Raw genomic sequence first — 20665 nt, forward strand, 5'->3', positions numbered from 1 at the left:
ATATATATATATATATATATATATATATATATATACACACACACAAAACAGGCTTCTTTCAATTTACATCTACCAAATCCATTCACAAGGCTTTGGTCAACCTGAGGCTATACCTGAGGAGAAGACACTTGCCCAAGGTGCCACACAATGGGACTGAACTTGAAACCATGTGGTTGGGAAGCAAAATAAGATAAAATAATGTGCAATGATATTAAAATATCAATATAGCTGGTACCATGACAGCACATAAATGACTATGTCATAGAAAGGCTTCAAGTAAATTTGTACACAGATTAAGTATTTGCATAGCTGGCTTAAAACCAAAACCATGAAAGACTATAGTGTTTGATAAAGGATACAAATCTCAATATTGAATTATCCCAAGTAAATGTTTATTTAGAAATTTTTCAAGCCTAACTATTCCAAAGATACTCTGTAAACATCCCTTGTATGGTTGGTTTCATGTAATTTTTTTGTCTTTTCATGGGAAAAAAAATAAAAATAAAAAAGGATTGTATACAAATAATGAGAGTGTGGAATATTGATTTCAAATTTTTATATATGAAACAAGCATGGCTGTGTGGTAAGAAGTTTGTTTTCCAACCACATGGTTCCAGGCTCAATCCCACTGCCATCTTGGGCAAGTGACTTTTATTATAACCCCAGGCCAACTAAAGCCTTGTGAGTGGATTTGGAAGATGGAAATTGAAAGAAGCCTAACATGTTTTTGTGTTGGTCACCCACCACTCCTTGACAACCAATGTTGGTTTGTTTATGTCTCTGTAACTTAACAATTCAGTGTAAGATAGAATAAGTATCACGCCTAAAAAAAAGTACTGGGTTTGATTTGTTCAACTAAAAGCCTCCAAGGCTATGCCTCAGCATAACTGCAGTTGAATGACTGAAACAAGCCAAAGGTATATGGTAAAAGTAAAAGATGAATTATTCAAGAGTTCTAGACCAGGGGTTTTCAAACTGTGGTCCGCGGACCACAGGGGATCCGCAAGGACAAAACAGGGGGTCCGTGGACAGCAAATACTCTTTATGGGCAATTTGATTTTATATATGTTTTTTAATCGAAATCTTTTAATCTATATATATAAAGATGAGAATGTGTGTCTGTCTGTCTCTGTGTGTGTGTGTGTGTGTGTGTGTGTGTGAATCCCTAAAACTCGAGAACTACGCAACCAATTTCATTCAAATTTTACAGATGCCTTACTTAGGGTTCCAGTTGTGTTTTAGTCAAAAAAAATTTTTTAACTTCTTACAGAGTTCGAGCCCACGGCAACATAATATCTCCTCCACTATTTAAGTATTACGTGTCAAAAGTGAAACAAAAACACTCATGTCAAATACTTTCACTTTAAAAATAAAACTATTCCACTAACTGAAATAATCACATTTCGATACTGTAATGACAGATAGTTTCAGAGAGAGAGAGATGTATATGTATACATATAGATGTATATGTACACGTATATGTATAGATATATATATAGATATAGATCTATATGCATACATGTATATGTATACATATATGTAGATGTATATATATATATATATATATAGATGTACATGTAATATGTACACATATATACATATATATACATGCATACAGATACCTATACATATATACACCCATCACACACATACACACAAACACACACATTAGTCATTTGTTTTCTTACCCAGACTCAAATACAATCTTACAGGACTTCATTTGTTACAGACCATATGGACAGCAAACAAATTATGAGTATTGAGAGAGACGGAGGGATGAAGTGTTGTGCATTTGTGTGTGTGTGCGTGTGGTATTATCCAAATATATTCTAATATTTCTTCTTGGCATTATTATTCTGTAGAAAGAAAGGATTTATAACTTGGTAATCACTTCCTGAAGATGATGCATGTACAGAGGAAATTCCACATTAGTTTGGATAGTTAACTTCCGATTTCTCTTGCCATAGAAAGCCACTCTAAAAAACTAAGAGTGCTATTTCCATCAATACACACATTCTACAATGTTAGAAAATGAGTAGTAATGATGAACGGGAGAATTCCTAACGTTTCATAAGTTGATGAAATAAAATATAATCAGACATTAAAAAAATAATAAATAACTAATGACAAGCACTGAAAAATATCTTTAGTAAATAGTACATTACTCTATTTTTCTACTTTGTTTTGTATCTATGTACTTGTGTGTGTGTGTGTGTGTGTGTGTGTGTGTGTGTATGTATGTATGTATTTGTCCCCCACCACTACCTGACAATCAGTGCTGGTTTGTTTATGTCCCTGTGACTTAGTAGTTTGGCATAAGAGACCAAGAGAATAAGTACCAAGCTTAAAAGAAGTATTGGAGGTAATTTGTTTGACTAAAACCCTTCAAAACAGTGCCCCAGCATGGCCACATATCAATGACTAAAACAAGTAAAAGATAGTTACTATTGTTAGTAATAGGCGGAAAGTCAGAAAATCCATATTATGTTGGTTGTGTGTGTGAGACTAATAAAAAGCTAAAGAAATATGAAGTGTTGAGTAAATTAACAATGGATCCTTATTTCAACTTGTTGAATTATGACAGTGAAACTGGCTGTACAAGTAAAATATATTTAATAATGATGAGCTCCATCAACATAATGATATAATGAACACCAGTGTTGTTAGGAGAAAGGAGAAACTGGGAGTTGTTTTTTTTTGCTTGCTGATAAAGGATTTATTAAACAGAGACATTTGTACAAAACTAAGTTATATAATACATATGTTAGAAACAGGATATTGACAGTGGAACATGAGCAGTAAATAAAGATAAGATCTAAAGAGGATGATGAAAAATTGCTTGAATGTGAACTTTTACTTTGCAATGTTTGAGGTTTGTATTTTTCAGAGGTTTAAATTCCACAATACACTTTCCAAGCAGGCAAATGTTTCTCTTGGAATAATTTCATGCCTTATGGAACCCTGTTATGGAAAGTACATCCTTCAAATTCAAACTTATGGAATGCTATAATGCTACACTGGTATGTGTTTTATCAGGTCATTAAGAATGAAATGTCTGATTTTCTTATGCATCAATTTTGACAGTCATTAACTCTGTTTTATCCTGACAATTCTTTGTTTTACAACATTGAAGAGTTGCATCATCACTTTTTGAAATGCAATTCATGGTGTCAAATTATATTGTGAGTTTTCTCTTGTAAATCAATTTTTGTGAACCCTTGGATAAATCAAAAATTCATGTTGTTTATGAATATGAGTTCCACCTTGGAACCAATGCATCCCACACAACTCAAAACATCAATAAGTTGTTTGGTGAAGATGTGGTGAATGAGCACACTGTATGTCGATGGCTTGAGAAGTTCTGGTCTGGTGACTTTACTCTTGAAAATCAGCTCCATGGTAGACCTGACACCAAGGTGGATAATGCTATCACTTCTGCCAGCTCACAGCCTTACACTTAATAATTGTTTCTACTAAAGGCACAAGGCCTGAAATTTTTGGGGAGAGGACTAGTTGATTACATCAACCCCAGTGTTTTACTGGTACTAAATTTATTGGCCCCGATAGGCAAAGATGAAAGGAAAAGTTGACCTTGGTGAAATTTGAACTCAAAATGTAAAGATGGATGAAATACTGCTAAGAATTTTGCTGGCATGCTAATGATTCTGCCAGCTCACCACCTTACACTAGCTTAACAATGACAAAGCTATTTTATTAAATTCTTATTTTCAAAATTGATTGAATCAAAGACAATCTTTTCCAATTGAAATATGGCAAGAAAAAGGTTAAACTTGAACAGCATACAACTAGAACCCTTGAAATCACTTCAAATGTTAGGCCCATTACTGAGGGCCTTTCCTGATAAATGTACATTCTTAACATAGCAAAGATTGAATCTCAATGGCTAGGATTTCTCTTCTGAGCCAGAAAATACTTGAGCTTTCATCAACGGCTAACCTTCTACAAATCTGAATAAGACCCACAATGGAGTACTGCTCCAACATCTAAGATGGTACTACTGCTACATACAAAGTTATCTTAGACTGCATCCACAGGAGGACCATCAACTGATTAGCATGAGGTCAATCACAAACACACACTAACCTCTGATCCACTAATATGCCTCCCTGCCTCTCTCTGCTACAATGGCCTGTGCACTTCAAAGATAGCTGGTTTGGGTTTATCTCCACTTAGGCACTTTTGACTACTTGTCTCATCCTCTCTTATCACTCACATTGTGCCCTTCAACCTTGCTCAAGCTCCATAGTAACCACTACACATAAGTCTTTTTTCCAAGAATATCAATCCTCTGGAATTACCTCCTTGAACATGTCATGTCATTCCTGTAGTCATCAATTTACAACTGTTTAAATGAAACATTAACAACATCATGTTACTGATCTCAGAAAGCCCACAAAGGCCATGGACATAGCTCCTATCTCCAGGCCAAGCTAAATAATCTGTATGCAATTGTGTGTGTGTGAGAGAGAGAGAAAGAGGAACTGAAAAAACATGTAACTGGGTATTCGAGAAGATTTTATAAAGTCTATAGAGGAAATAATGAATTTATTTAATTTATAGTAAAAGAGAGCTTAATTTATGGATGCTGAAGTGTTTGTATAACAAAGAAAAGCTAATAGCTAAGTATCCCTTACACTTGCAATGTGCCACTGAACACAAAGAACAATATATTTATATGAAACAACAAGGCCAATCCTTTAATTAAGTTGCTAAGAAATAGCCTTATGAAATAAAATAATTGCATTTTTTTTATATTGCTGTTCATAATATATACAATGGTGAAAAACACTGGTAGATAACAATTATTAACAAAACATGACAAATGAAAATGTCTGTCATTTGAAAGGTCAGCAGAAACAGTATTTCCTTCAACATATTACTCGCAGTATGAAAGCTATAAAGTGTTATTTTAGCTTTCAAATTAAAAGCAATGGGAGAAGATAATGACCAAATTAATATTATCTAGTTGTTGTCATTGTCAACAAATGTCCTTTTTCCATGTGAGCATAAGTGGGACAGTTTGACCAGAGTTGACAAACTGGGAGCTGCATGAAGTTCCAGTCTGTTTTGGCTTGGATTCTATGGCCGGATGTCCTGCCTAATGCCAACCATCTTACAGAGTGTGTTGGGTGTTTTTTACATGGTACCAGCACGCATAGGCACCTTTTACATGGCTCGACACAGGAACTTTGTATGTGGCACCAGCATGGGTGCTTTCTATGTGGCACTGGCATAATGCATTCTTGGACTGTAGCACATATTTCATACCTTATCTAATCAGTTGTTCATCTGTTACCACATGTGTGTGTGTGTGTGTGTGTGTGTAATGAGAAGTGGGGTGTAAAACAGGCTAAGAGAGAGACACTACATACAGTAATCAGTTAGTAATAAAAAAGACAGGTGAAAGATAAATAGTGTTAGAGAGAGAGAGGGTTACAACTAATGTGAAAGGAAAAGGAAAAACATACTAATATCTAAAAGGAATTTTAGAATTATAAATTTGCAAGGAAGATGAAACAAAAATGGTATAATTATTATAAAAATAATAGAAATAACCATGTAACAAAATATATTAGGAACTTATCTTTTTTAGAATTATTCATTAAGAAGCTCACTCTACAAACATGTGGTTTTGGGTTCAGTACCAATGTGTGGTAGCTTGGACAAGTGTTTTCTACAATATTCTTATGCCAACTAAAACCTTGTGAGTGGATTTAATAGATAAAAACTGAAAGAATTCCATTGTGTGTGATGTGTGTGTACATGTGCATGTAGATAGACATATATGTGTGTGCTTGTGTCTCCTTGTTATCATATTTTATGATACTTGTAAGCAAGTGTCACTACCATCATATAAGCAGTGTCACTTGTTTGCAGTCCTCTGTGAAAATATATCTGGCCTAGAGGAAATATTACCTTGCTTGGAAACAAGTGAGGGTTAAAATTTGCTTAGGAAATGCAAACCCAGGTCCAACCCAGGATGTTCAAAGCATTTTCATTACCCCCACCCCCATTACAAAAAAATTTTAGTGGGTCCACTTGTACCCCTTGTTCCCAAGCTTATGAGAAAATCTACTTTAATGAATTCCATCTGACTCAAACAAGCTTTGAAAAGTGGACAATAAATGATGATGATGATGATGACACAGGGAAACAATGAGAAACATATAGTACTTTAATATCATTAGATATAATAGTTGTAAGGTGACAAAAGTAACAAGACTAAACATTTCACAATTACTTTCTTCTACATTCTGAGTTCAAACCTACAAGGGCTAGATTTATTTTCATCCTTCTGAATAAAAAAAAGTTTAAAAAATAATAAATTTTACCAACCTAATTAACTACAGCTCCACTCTACAAAAATGTTCTTTGTGCCTAAGAAATCTATATTATCAGATAATTTTTAATCCTAGCTAAGTACTTGGTCATTTGTTCTAAGATTGACCATTTAGCATTCAGGTTACTCTGCCAAATATAATGCTTATTTATTTACATTGTTTTGAATTCATCAAGCATTATCTTGAGGCTTCAAGATTTTGATAATGTGATAGTTTATTTTTAAAATAACATTGTAGGCTAAGTGTAAGAGGTCAAATCTGACCTGATTGAACATAAAACAGAATATGTAGGCCAGATATGGCTGGTTTAAATGCTAATGGGTTAAGATGATCTCAACAAGAACTGAATTATGAAGTAATTTTTTTTGCTATGAGTTATGATTGTGGCTAATACCAACCTAGTGTACTGAAATTTCTTTTTCAAATAGTATAAAGGTAAAATAGGAAATAATAACAAAAAAATAATAATTTATGGTAACATAACTTTGCATTACCAATTTCGGTGCTTCTAGTTACATTTCTGTCTCAGACATTTGGTATAAATGATGTACCATAGAAAATTCAAAGAAGAATCTCAAATCAATGAGATGCACTAGCTATACATCTGGGACACTTACATATGAACATGAGCCTACACGCACGCACACATTTTTATATATTGATATTGAACACATAATGTAGTGTGTGTACCATAAAAGAAAAATTAGTTTGTAAAAAGCTTTAAGAGATTTTACTTTTGCATTCTCCCACAAGTAACAATAATTGATAATAATAATACAAGATAGATAACATAATATATATATATGTGTGTGTGTGTGTGTGTGTGTGTGTGTGTGTGTGTGTGTGTGTGTGTATAGTTTAGGACAAGCAGTAAGTTGTCATAATAGCACAAATATTTTTTAATATATTCCAAAGCCATCACAAAGAGAATTTTCACGAACATACCATAAAATAGAAAGTGGTTTGTAAAAACATTAATTTGAACAAAGATACACTAAACATCTACAGTAAAAAAGAGTCATATATCCTCATTACAAGGATATGTCCATAATTTGCAATAAAAAAAAAAACAGCATAATTTATATAGTTACACTGAGGACGCAAAAGTTCCAATCTGAAGTACACTCTTATTTATTAATTATAATATAGATGATATGTCAAAGGCAAAATTGAAATATCTGACTAGGATATTGTTTGTAGTAAATAAGGAGACAATACCAATTTATAGACACAGCTTTTTATATTAAATAGGTTTAATTGTGTATACGTTGAAGATGACTTAATTGGTAAAGCAAGCCAAGATAATGTTTACTAGGAGTGTAAGTGGTAAAAATGATAGCATGCCACTTTCAAAAACATGCACAACAAAATGGCAAATGTACATTAAGATATATGTTGGTTAAGTGTTTAAGAGTATCAGCTTAAACTATACTGGGGCATACTGTAAGATAAAGCACTGTTTTTTTCTACTTGCCCCATACAAGAAAAAATAGCATTCCTACTCAGTAGTTAGTTAGCATTCAGGACAAGTAATATGCTAAATTCTGTAATTTATGCTAAATCAAATTTACACAACAATCTGGCTGAAAGATTGTATATCAAAAATTCATTTAAAACTATATGAAAGGTGCAGGCATGGCTGTGTGGTTAAGATTGCTTTGCAATCACATGGGTCTGGTGTCAGTTCCATTGTATGGCATCTTGAGCAAGTGTTTTCTACTACAGCCTCTGGCTGACCAAAGCCTGGTGAGTGGATTTGGTAAGTGGAAACTAAAAGAAGCCTGTTGTATATATATGTGTGTGTTTGAGTATCATTGTGTCTGTGTTTGTCTGCTACCACCACTTGACAACCAGTGTCAGTATGTTTACATCCCTGTAACTTAGTGGTTCAGCAAAAGATACCGATAAAATAAGTACTGGAGGTTGATTCATTCAACTAAAAATCCTTCAAGGCCATGTTGCAGCACGACCACAGTCTAATGACTGAAACGAGTAAAAGAAAAAAAGATGATACTAAACTCAGTAACTATTCCCCCATATTTTTATTATTTTTTAAAAATTTACAATGTCTGGAAGAAGGGACACAGCCCATAGCCTCTGCAGGCTCTCTAGACCAGTGAGATTGATGCCTTTAATGTTGCTCTTGTATTTTTGTTAGTCAAGATACTAGATATGAGTAGGGAAGAAATTCCAGAGAGTTAACATTCTGGGAAAGAAGGGATGGATGAAGTAATTAGAGCAGGAACTGGCATTTGAGTACAACAGAAATGGTAGGAGAGGAAAGACAAATAGGATATAGATATCCGTTTGTATCTATCCTTTCACTAAAACTGAACCATATTCATAGATTAGATGCTTAATTACATCAAATACTAAATCCACCTAAGTAAATATATACCAAAGAGTGGGATGCTTCCTGTTGGAAGCAGTAGCAGTACTGTAAAACTGATTAGTGTTTTGGTGATCTGCACTAATAAGTTAAATTCCCTTCATGGGTGTGGGGAGAAGAAAGGTTGTTTCTCATACACACACATATATAATCATCATCATTTATTGTCTGCTTTCTATGTCAGCATGGATAGGACAGTTTGATAGGATCTAATAGATTTGAGGACTGCATTGAACTCCACTGTCTGTTTTGGTAATGTTTTCTATGGCGGGATGCCCTTCTTAACACTAACTACTCTACAGAGAGTACTGTGTGTTTTTCTTAAGGTACTAAGACTAGGAAGATTGCCAAGTAACTTGCAAGATAGAAAAATTCCTCCATGACAGAGTGGATGTGTAGTAGAGAGGGAGATGGTTTTATGCTTAGAATATATACATATAGATTTAACTCATGTAGTAGACATATAAACAGGCTAAATCTAACTATTTCTTTATAGACTGAAAAAAATTATGAACAACCTTAATTAATTTTCAAAAATGATTGAGTTCTCACCAGAGGTGTCTACATCAATGGACCAATTCATAGTGTACATAGTGAAGTGCTCCAGGGATTGGAGAGGGTAAATGGGTGAGTGAGTTCACAGGATTGCAAAATGAGAGAGGGAGATGGAGGGAAAAATGTACTGGATGGGCACAGGTAGATGGAGGGGGTATTAGGAGGATGTACTGTGGGGAAGAGATTCAACAGGGACATATTGTATGCAGACAAAATTCGCTGAGGCAGATTTTCTCGAGTTGGATGCTCTTCCTGTTGCCAGCCCTCATTTGTTTCCAAACAATGGTAATATTCAGCTTAGTTCTTCAAACATGAACAGCTCCATGACCAGACATGTTTTCATGGAAGCTTGTATGGTACTTTGAGCAAGTGTCTTCAGCTATATCTCTGTGTTGACCAGAGATATAGCTGTGCTGACCAGTGCCTTGTGAGCAAAATTTGGCAGTTAGAAACAGTGGTGTGTGCGTGTGTGAATGTTTATTGGTCTCTCACCACTTGACAATTAGTGTAGGTTTGTTTACATCCCTGTAACTTGGCAGTTCAGAGAAAATACCAATGGAATGAGTATGAGATTTAAAATAAATAAAGGAGTCAATCTGATCAACTAAACAAAGGTGGTAATGCAACAAAGCTGTAGTCCAATGATTGGAACAAGTAAAATACAGAAGTGTCTGTTTATGTATACATCAACCAAGACAGATGTTGTATATATATTGTGTCCCTTTATCTTCTACAGTTAAAAAAAAGGGACTAAAGTACTGGGACCTAAATAACTGACTAAACACTTAAAAAGGTGGTGCTCCAGCATGACCACTGTTCACTGACTGAAATTAGTGACAGAATAAAAGAATGTGCAAGTATTGACAAAACTAACATAAATCAAATTTCTTTCCTAATGAGAAAAGCAATATAAAAACAAGTATTTCAGCAATGAATAAAAGAAATATGATTTCATTGCAAGTTAGGGAGAAAAGAGGACAAGTATATAATCCATAAAAATTAAATAAATAAAGCAATGATATGAAACTTAAAACTTCAAACCAAGCCTTCATAAATCCTCTCCTTGTTTATGACATGAGTGTATGTGAAGGTGTGTGCATGTAGGTGAGAAAAAAAAAGAAATAAAACATGCAGCAGACAGACAAACTGACATGGAAAGAGTATGTGAATTAGCGTGTTTTATCTATCACTCTCAAGGACATATGACATGGTACCATATATGATGCTTTTCCAAATTGTTTTAGGTATCTACAAAGCCACAAGCAGACAAAGACACCCTCCTGACCCTTCCAACCATGTCTCAGTGAAGGCTGGAGGGAGACAGATTTGCACCAGCATTAGGCTGCTATCTACTCTTTTCAGTTAAATGGACTAGGGCAATGTGAAATGAAGTGCCTAGCTCAAGGACACAATGTCCAGGCCTGCCCAGTCTAGGAACAAAACCTACAACTTTATGACTATGAGCCCAACACCTGAACCACTGAAAAAAGCCAATGTGTGTGTGTGCATCTGTGTTTGTGCACATGTGCATTTATTTACATTTGCACACAACAAAAGTCATAAGCTAGAAGCTGTGCTGTTGTTGTTAGTTTCTCTTGTTAACAGATTGTCCAACTGCTTCATTCTACATTCAAAGTTGTGTGAAATAAGAGATTCCTCATAGGAAAAACAGGTGAAGGTTAGCAACAGAAAGAGCATCCAATTGTAAAACAAAGCCTCAATAAAATAATCATCTAACCCATACAAGCAAGGAAAAACAGACATATAATTAATAAACGAATATATTTCATAGGTTTTATGTCTGCTTTTTCCACACTGACATGAGTTAGATGAGACTTAACCAAGGTAGTATCCCACAACTGAATGACCTTCCAGTTGCCAACTCATATTTGTGCTTCAAATTAGGTATCTTCAGTCCACTGGTTTTCACATGTTGAAAATAAATGACCCCCACCCAGCACCACCATATTGTTTAGAGGTGGGCACCCAAACATTGCCAATACTAAGTCTCACGCACACAGAAATGTATGGGTGGAAGTTATATACTAGAGTTAGGGTAATGAGGGATGATGATATGCAAGCTAAATAAATAGACTGACACAGAAATAACAAAAATAAAACAATAACTCAATAATCAAAAATGAAAAAAAAAAAACCACTTCCTTTTTACAAAGTCATTGTTTTCATTTCCAACCAAAGTAGTAATTAGTGAAACACATAAACTCACACATAGTCACATGCAAACACACAAACTCATACTCAGTCACAGGCAAAACATACAGACATAGTCTCACGCTCACTCAGACATGTACACACACACTCATAGACACACACACATACATGCAACACACTCACAGACACACAAATATTAAATGTGAGAAAATCTTATTTGTTGAAAGGTAAAATCCAGTTTTAGCCAGGTCAACAACAACAAAGTTACTTCTTCACATGTATTTGTTCTGAATTTACTTCTAAATATAGGCACAAGGTCAGAAATCTGGAGAGAGTGAGGGGTTAATTGATTAAATCATCTACAGTATGTGAATGAATGGTGTTTTGTTTTATTGGCCCTGGGGGGATGAAAAGCACACAGTTGGCCTGTCAGGATTTGAACCCTGAACATAAAGAGCTGTAACTAATCATGGCTTGAATGCCTTTTGATTATAGGTCTACTTCATCAGAGTTGATTTTGTGTTAGACTATAGCATCCACCAGTATAATGAATGCATTGCTCTTGTGAGAATCATTTCATCTATGTATGCATGGAAGAATAAATATAAAATGGTGAAAATATCTGAAGAGGGTTTGCATTGCAGGATGACAACTTCTAGAAATAATATTGTGGCTGAGAACTTGCTTTCCAACCATGTGGTTCTGAGTTCAATCCCACGACATGGCACCTTTGACAAGTGTATTCTGTTATAGCCCTCAGTTGACCAAAGGATTTGGTAGATGGAAATCGAAAGAAGCCTGTTGCATATGTGTGTGTGTGTATGTTTGCCGCCAGTGCCAAAAAGTGCTGTTACCAAAATAGACCCAATGTCAACTCAGCCATGCCAAATCACCAATATTAAAACAATCATGCCCAATTGTCACATTCCAGAGGATTTAACAACCTCTCTAGTGCTGATTCCATAAAAATATACATTAAGTATACATTGTAAAATGGATGGCAAGCACTTGGAGAAAACATAGGGCTGTGAAATCCCTTTAGTTTTGTCACACCAAAATTTATCAACCTTTCTAGTATTAGTGCCACAAGAAAATAGACCCAGTACACTCTATCAAGTACGTGGTGTTAGAAATGGTACCCAGCCTAGAAACCAAATCAAAATGTCACGTTTTAACACCATTCTATGAGAGCAGTGGCTTCTAATAAGTGATTTGGATTATAACCTATTCAAGCTATGTCATGCCATCAGACATAAAATATGATAATGATAGTGACACCAGTCTCAAAGATTGTGAGTCCAAATCGACTGTGATTGTGAACTGGATAATTTATTACTTAACTATTAGAAATAGATACCAGAAAATCTCTGGGAACATTACATCTGCAATAGACAAGTATCTTCTCTTGGAGAAGACAGTTTCTAATCTATTTAATGTTGCAGAAACTTGTGTGATTTATAATACAAGTACCAGCCAGTTTATATTTTCATATTGCATCCTAGATGTTAATGGGATTATAATAAAAAGAATAGCATTTGTTCAGAGTGTATAGTTTAACAACCAATGAGTATTTTAAATAAATAAAAATAAAGTCTAAACTGGAATTAAAGCCCTGATAGCAGCAATGTCAGTGAAAAGATACAGGAAGCTGTCAAGTTAGATAGATGAATATTGGCTTGCTTATTCAATCAGATACTGTTTAGTCCAATCTGAATGAACTGGTTCACAAAATATCACAAAGATTGACAGAGACGTCTGTGAACAGGGTGTGGGCAGGGTGGTAGCAGCAGCATCAATAGTAGTGAAAGTAGTGGTGGTGGTGGTAGGAGTAGGAGTAGGAGGAGGAGGAGGGTGAGGAGAAAGTGGAGGAAGGTGAGGAGAAAGTGGAGGAGGATGAAGAGAAAGTGGAGGAGGGTGGGTGATGGGTGTTTGAGTTCATTCTGTTATGATTCCATCCCTGAAATGTCTCTACTGGTTAGTTACTAATAAATTTCACTCATGCAGAGCACCATGAATGAGTCATGTCACTGACAAAATCAACAACACACACTATTATAAAAACATAAAATCCGTTAGAATAAAAGTGTTCTATTGATTGAGTCTTCTCAGTTTGAAATGTATCAAATTTATATTTTGCTGTCTGTTAGGAACTTCAAACATAGACAAAGAAAAAAGAAAAAAAGAAGGAGGGGCAGAATTAGCTGAAAGTGATGCCAAACAGTGCCAAGTTATTGAGGTTGAATAACTAAGTTGTAGTTTTTGCTTTTGTTTAATTCCAGGTCATCCTTGATGGATCAGGTTTATGATAAAAAAAAAACATTGTCGCTTTCCATTTTTTAGGGACTATATTTTCCTGTGTGTCCATTCTTTATTTAAGATTGTCGGCAGGGCTGCCTTTAGGCATGAGCAAACTGGACTGTTGTCCAGGGGCCTCACTGGTCTAGAGGCAAGGGGCCAAATTCTAATCTGTGCATCTTGTGGCTTGCTGTCAATAAAAAATACTATAGGGGCCAGTACATTGATTTGCCCAGGGGCTATGAACCTGCTTTGATAGCCTGATTGTAGGGTATGATTTGAAGGAAATTTGGGACCTATTTCTAGCATGTCAAGACTACTAGAAAACCCACCAAGCTGATAAAACAGTCTAATTGAGTATGATAAAACAGTCTAGTAGAGTATGATTTGTAAAGTATGATTTGAAGGAGATTTGGGTACTGTTTCTAGCATATCGACTTACTGTGTAAAGGCTCCTTTCACTGGAGCTAGTTGATATCATACTGAACACCAAGTCACTGATTACTGGACAACACACCAAACTGATAGTGATCTACTGGACTATGAGTAGAGGCATGGCCGTGTGCATGAGAAGTTTGCTCCACAACTGTGTGGTTTTAGATTCAGTTTCTATTGTGCAGTACAATGGGTCAACCAACACATGTAAATGAAATTTGATGGATGTAAAGTGTGTAGAAACCCATCAGGATGGATCATACCTGGGTAGTTGACTTAATCCATCACCCAGTTTAACAACACTTGTTTTTATTTTTTGTTCTTTTTCTGTGCTTTTAATGGTGCACCCTGTTGCAAGCATTCATGCCAGACCTTCAGTCTCAGAATAGCCTCCTTCCTTTCTTAATCTTGGTTTAGTCATATGAGGAAGGCTTTAGCTATCAACTTCAGTGACTCTGAAATTGCTTGTTTGTTGAATGTAGCTACATTCTTTTTTGTTCAGGCCAGAAAGAAGCTGGGGGCCTCTGGCAGTAATGTATTGTCTGTGGCCAGGAGAAAGAAACATTCTTAGCACTTAGACATCAAGTCGTGTTTGTCCAGTAAGGTCTAAGGTAGCATTGACAACAACCCTAAAGTGTTTATGAGAGTCATTACCAAGCAACCAAAAGTGATTGAGACCACTCTCAGGCATGTGGTGCATGAGAAGCTGGGAAACTCTGGACCTCTGGCAGAAATGTGTTGTTTGTGACCAGGACAAAGAACATTATCAGTTGTCAGATATCATCAGGCCAGTCAAGTTTGTCTAGCAGGTCAAGGGCATCATTAACAATCCTAGTGAGCTTGGTAATGGGATGACCATTACCAAGCAATAAAAGGTGGAGGAATCCACTATCAGACATGTGGTGCATGAAGACTAAGATACAAGTTATGTGATGAAGAAAGGGCAGTTTATTTCTGGTCAAACTGGGAGAACCTTGTGATCATATAACTCTCCAATATCATGTGGTCCCCTTGCTCTCTAGATTTAAACTTTAAACTCTCTAAACTATTTTATTTGGAGGTTTCTGTTGTGGGCATAGTGAATACAATAGGCAGAGGCCACCTGATCATGGCATGCAGTCACCTCTTTAGCTGCAACGAGACCATTCACTGGGGGATGTCATTAGGGCTGAGAGTAACTTTGTTGAATGACCTGTTTGTTAGATTGATTATCTTCCTTTACTAGTTTCAGCTCAAGAGCTGCAACCATCTGAGAAATTGTTATTTTATCTGATTGGTGTCTTTGTTTCTGCAAGTATTTTGTTTTGCTTTTTGTTTGTTCTGGCACCCCTGTGTATCATCACAGCAGATAACATAATGGGGGTAACATTTTCAGAGCAATGATAAAACTAGAGAATTGTAATGCAATCACTCTTCCTACTGTAAATAGACGTCAAACCTACTTCCAATTATACCCTACTATCTTCAAAGAGGAGAAGGAAACATTGGGTAATGTATTCTTAGATACACTTATGTCTAAAACAACAAATGGGATAGTCACATTTCAGATATCTTCAATTATAAGTCTACTTGATCAGGGCTTATCTGGAGGTCAAACAATGACAAGAACATTTGTTTTGGTGGACTGAAACATAAGACACATTTATGAGAAGTGAGGTGATTGAGTTAATGAAGAATGCTTCAGTATTATATCATCATGACCGATATCCAAATTACAGAGGAGAAGGCTAGCCACTAGATTTGGTTAAAAGGAGACGATGAGCGATGGCTAGAGAAATATTGAGCTTTGTTTTTAATAACCAGTTGATCTAGCAAGCGGGACCTCATATCAGTGAGAGGGGGCCGGTGCACATTGATGCCGTCGAGAGGTAGGCCCCGAAACGGCACGCATTCTCTCCTGATGACCCCATACATTTGCTGGCTTCCGGTATGCAGAGTTCCTGGCTGGTAGCACTTGCATGTGCAAGTTGTTTGAAAGACATCTTGATGTTTTAAACAAGTGAAAAACCAACTTCCAACTAAATAAATACAAAATTTTAAATGAGATTGAAAATGAATCTAAGAGTTATGATATTTTTATGTGATAAAATTAAATTGAAATTTTCCATAACACAACTCCAGACAGGAAATTGTGGTACATTCCTGCTTGTTAACAATGTATTCCTTGGTGTGAACATATGCACTCAGAAAAAGAAAAGTAAAACATAAGATTAATGTTATAACTAAATAATTTGATTGTCATATTTCTTAAATTAGAGCTAAAATATATTAAATTGAAATTGATTGAAACAAAATAACAATATATTTTCAGTTGGAAGTTACTGTACTTGCCAGAACAAGTACAAAGGAAGCAATTCATATGATGTTTACAAAAGTCTGGATAAAGAAAAGTCATAAAAATAATGTTGAAATGTGAAAGAGAATATAAAATAAAACAACCATTCTCTATTTTGTTATTGACTAAAAGCAAGCAATGTTCAACAGAGCCATTGAAAATATTAATTTCAAAATATAAGCACCAAAATACAAGCTGACAGTTAAAGAGTGATACAATATTTGTCTTTGAATTTGCAGAGTTGATAGTTATAATCTATAAAATATCATGCTATATGTTTACAGTTAACTATTTTCCTTTGAGTATTATAGTCCTTAAAATTCTCTAGATGTAGAGGCCTCTTTTAATTTAACATTTTGTGTTAATCTAGTAGTGTCAATTAAAATAACCTACTTATTAATGAACTAAAACTCACAAAAATGAATTTAGCAAACCAGATATGACAAGCATAGCAAAATATAAATTCAGATTTAAATAGACAAAGCAAATGAAAATGAAAGAGCAAATATATGTTAGAAATTCAAAAAATTCTGAGAAAATTAATTTTAAAAGCTAATTTCTTAATAGCGCATTCCTAAATGTTTTCATAGCAACTCATCCATACCAGAGTGTTCTTGCAGTCTTCCAAAAGCTCAACCATTTCCCTCAAATCCATTGCTCAGCGTAGATGCTGTAACTGTATCCTGTGGCAACTAAATACAAAGCCAATGAAATTCCTTATCTTCCAAAATGGTTGTCAAGTTCCCAGAACTAAAATAAATGAAGAAAAAAAAAACCAGATAATGAAGGAAAATATGAATCAATAGTACTTTATAACTTGATCTGAATGCAGATTTTTTTTTTTAAATGATGAAAGAAAATAACCTTTAAAAATGTCCAGATCCTGTGTAATATTACAGCAGATTCATTTATTGATAAATAACTAAATATTTTTTTATGTATTAGGCATTAAATAGACCAGATTAAGAAAATAGATTTATGCTTTTAAACAGTGACTAATCAATATGCTTGTCTAATTTTATTTTATTTTATAATTTTCATCTGGTAGAATATGTAATGGTTACAGGGTGTATACACACATTATATCTGTATATGTGATGGCTTGTCACTGCATCTTCTTGCAAACACAACAACATAGAAAACCAGCCAAACTAAGTGTTGTGTATGTCTTACAGGGTAGACTGACAGCTTGAAAGGTTATTTCACATGAAAAGAATTGAAGGGTCCCTTCTATCCTGTATCAGCCTTCCCTATATGAGCAGCTAATGATGCAACTTGCAGTGTTTATCTTATCATAAATTTCATTTTTCATGTTTTCAACAGCCTGATATCCCTCCTATCACCAACAATTTACAAGGTCTACTGGGTGCATCTTATGCAGTTGTTAGAAAAGAGGTTACATCAATGTCAGGAGGACTAAAAATGTCCTCTACTTTGTACCAGTTCTATGAGTTGCTACCAACATTTCTCAAATACATGCCTGCCTACCCACCTGCATGTATGCATACATGTACAGAATGTGATGGGTAAATTGTCACCATTTCATATTTATAATTTCACACATGCACATTGTTTGTTTTTGATTTTGTTGATTACACAGTATGGTAGGATCAGTTAGGCACCATCTGTGAAAAAAACAGCACCATGACGCAATTCACTCAGCCAGAAATTTGGAAACAACATGCTGTATTGCTTGGCATTTGTGTTGGAAGCTCCAATACAAATATTTCAGACTGTTTGGGTGTCAATCTTGAGGACAGTGCAGAAGATTTGGAAAGAGCTGGATGAGTCTGATGGTGATTACAAAGGTACAGCAGCTTGGAAAACTCACTCTGATTGTTCTGATAAAAGAAGAACTCCTGAATTTGTTGGTGAGATCCAGGCTATCATTGACAACAATTCCCCCAAGTCAATCAGGTCCATCACCAGTGACATGGGAGTGTCTGAGTTTCTTATCAGGCAGGTAGTGCATGAAGACATTTGGTATTCCTCCTACAAGATGAGAAAGGGCCAATCTTTATCCCAAACCATCAAGAAACAAGAGGAAAGACCATGCCACAAAGTTTTTGAACAAACTCAAAACAACCGTTGGCTTGCTGTGTTCCCAAAACATGTACCAAGAGTGATAAAAATCAGACATCCAATCAACATCATGGTGTTTGGAGTGATCACTAGGCGATGTTATGCCTCTATTCATCTTTCCACATGGCCTCAGAGTCAACTTGGAGGCCTACATCAAGTACCTGGAGGAGGTAGTGCTGCTCTGGGTGAAAAGGGTGGCTGCTGGAAGACCCTTTGTCTGGTAACAGGACTCTGCACCATGCCACACAAGCAGGAGAACCCAGTCATAGCTGTCAGACAATTTCTGCAACCACATCACCCCTATCATCTGGCCACCTAACTCTCCAGACTGTAACCTCCTTGATTGTTACGTGTGGAGCGCAGTTGAGTGAGAGACGAACAAAACTCTTTGAAACACACCAAAGATGAACTAAAGGCAAAGATTATGGCAGCATTCACCAACTTAAACAAGGAGACTGTCCAGAAGAGTTGCAGGAGATACATGCATCAACTTGCTATAAAAGCAGGTAGTAATTTTACCTTGGTCTTATTTTTAGAGTGCAGTTCGATTTTAATAGTTTTTTTTTCAAAGCTATAATGAAAGACACAAAGGAGCATATTCAGCATATTTTGTTTTATGAGTTCAATGAAAACAACAACGCAAGGGAAAGTGTGAGGAATATTAATGCAGTATATGGGGATTGAACAATAAGCGTAAGCCAGTGTCAACAGTGGTTCCAGAAATTCTAAGCTGGAAACTACAGCCTAGAAGACGAGCCACATTCTGGTAGATCTGTAGAGTTCAACAAGGATGTCCTGCAAACTCTGGTGGAACAAATTCCCATTGTAACTGTTGAGGAACTAGCAGAGGAGCTTGGATTTGGTAATTCAACCATTCATCGACACCTGCATGCCATCAGAAAAGTCAGCATGTTGGGTCAATGGGTTCCTCACAAACATTGTGTCTAATCACGTACAGAGAGTGAATGTGTGCTCTTCTTTGCTGCCACGTCTCTCAAATGAATCTTTTTTTAACCGAATAGTGACTGGTGATGAGAAATGGGTCCTCTATGAAAATGCCAAGTGTCAAAGACAGTGAGTAGGGAAAGAAAAAACACTGGCACCTCAGACTAAAGAAGATCTTTAGCCACGTAAGGTGTTGTTATCTGTTTGGTGGGATATGAAAGGTTTAGTCCACTTTGAACTTTTAAACTCAAACCAAACGATAACAAACGTACCCTTAATGTAGTTCTCAGGGAGATTCAGCATGACAAGGCTGGCCCTTTAAAATACAGGTACAACAGAAACAGGAAGAACAGTAATTTGGCTGTGGCTATGCTGGAGCACCACCTTTAGTTGAATAAATCAACCCTAGGATTTATTCTTTGTAAGCCTAGTACTTATTCTATCAGTCTCTTTTGCTGAACAGCTAAGTTATGGGCATGTAAACACACCAACATTGGTTCTCAAGTAATGGTGGGGGGACAAACACAGACACACAACTACATATATATATATATATATATATATATATATATATACAGCAAGCTTCTTTAAGTTTCTGTCTACCAAATCCACTCACAAGGCTTTGATCAGCCCAAGGCTATAGCAGAAGACACTTGCTCAAGGTGGCATGCAGTGGGACTGAACCTGGAACCATGTGATTGGGAAGCAAGCTTCTTACCACAGAATCTGCACCTATATATATATAATCATCGTAAATGATGATGATGATGGTGATGATGATGATGTCTCATTGACTTTGCTAAAGAAAAAACAAACAACAGAGATGAACCTAAAGTATTTATTAGGGCAACTGAATGACATGCAAAGATCTGTTTTATAAACAAACATTCATGTGTCATCCCTGATATAAAAATGCAATGCAGAAATTTACATGGTTTTTATGTGAGGCATGTCTTCATGAATCCAAAAGTACCTGGCCCATTGTAGATAAGGTACAACTATACAGAAATGGTAGCTTCAAATAATAATGCTGTGTGACCGTGTGACCTGTATGTATACACACACACACACACACACACATACACAAATATTATA

General features: G+C 35.7%; 1 protein-coding gene across 8 annotated transcripts in view; it reads right to left on the minus strand.

Annotated features, from left to right (window-relative positions):
- LOC106874564 (uncharacterized) overlaps positions 1–20665 on the minus strand; it is a 272320-nt gene that overhangs the window by 86593 nt on the left and 165062 nt on the right. For 5 of the 8 annotated variants that reach the window (XM_052967814.1, XM_052967818.1, XM_052967832.1 and 2 more), the window contains one exon: positions 17148–17293. The exons of the other annotated variants lie outside the window; for them this stretch is intronic. In XM_052967814.1, coding sequence (XP_052823774.1) covers positions 17148–17198 — 51 coding nt within the window. In that variant the 5' untranslated portion in view covers positions 17199–17293. The remainder of the gene's footprint in view (positions 1–17147; positions 17294–20665) is intronic. 8 annotated transcript variants of the gene reach the window in all.

Source organism: Octopus bimaculoides, chromosome 1 (assembly GCF_001194135.2).
Source record: "Octopus bimaculoides isolate UCB-OBI-ISO-001 chromosome 1, ASM119413v2, whole genome shotgun sequence".
NCBI classification, from domain to species: Eukaryota; Metazoa; Mollusca; class Cephalopoda; order Octopoda; family Octopodidae; genus Octopus; species Octopus bimaculoides.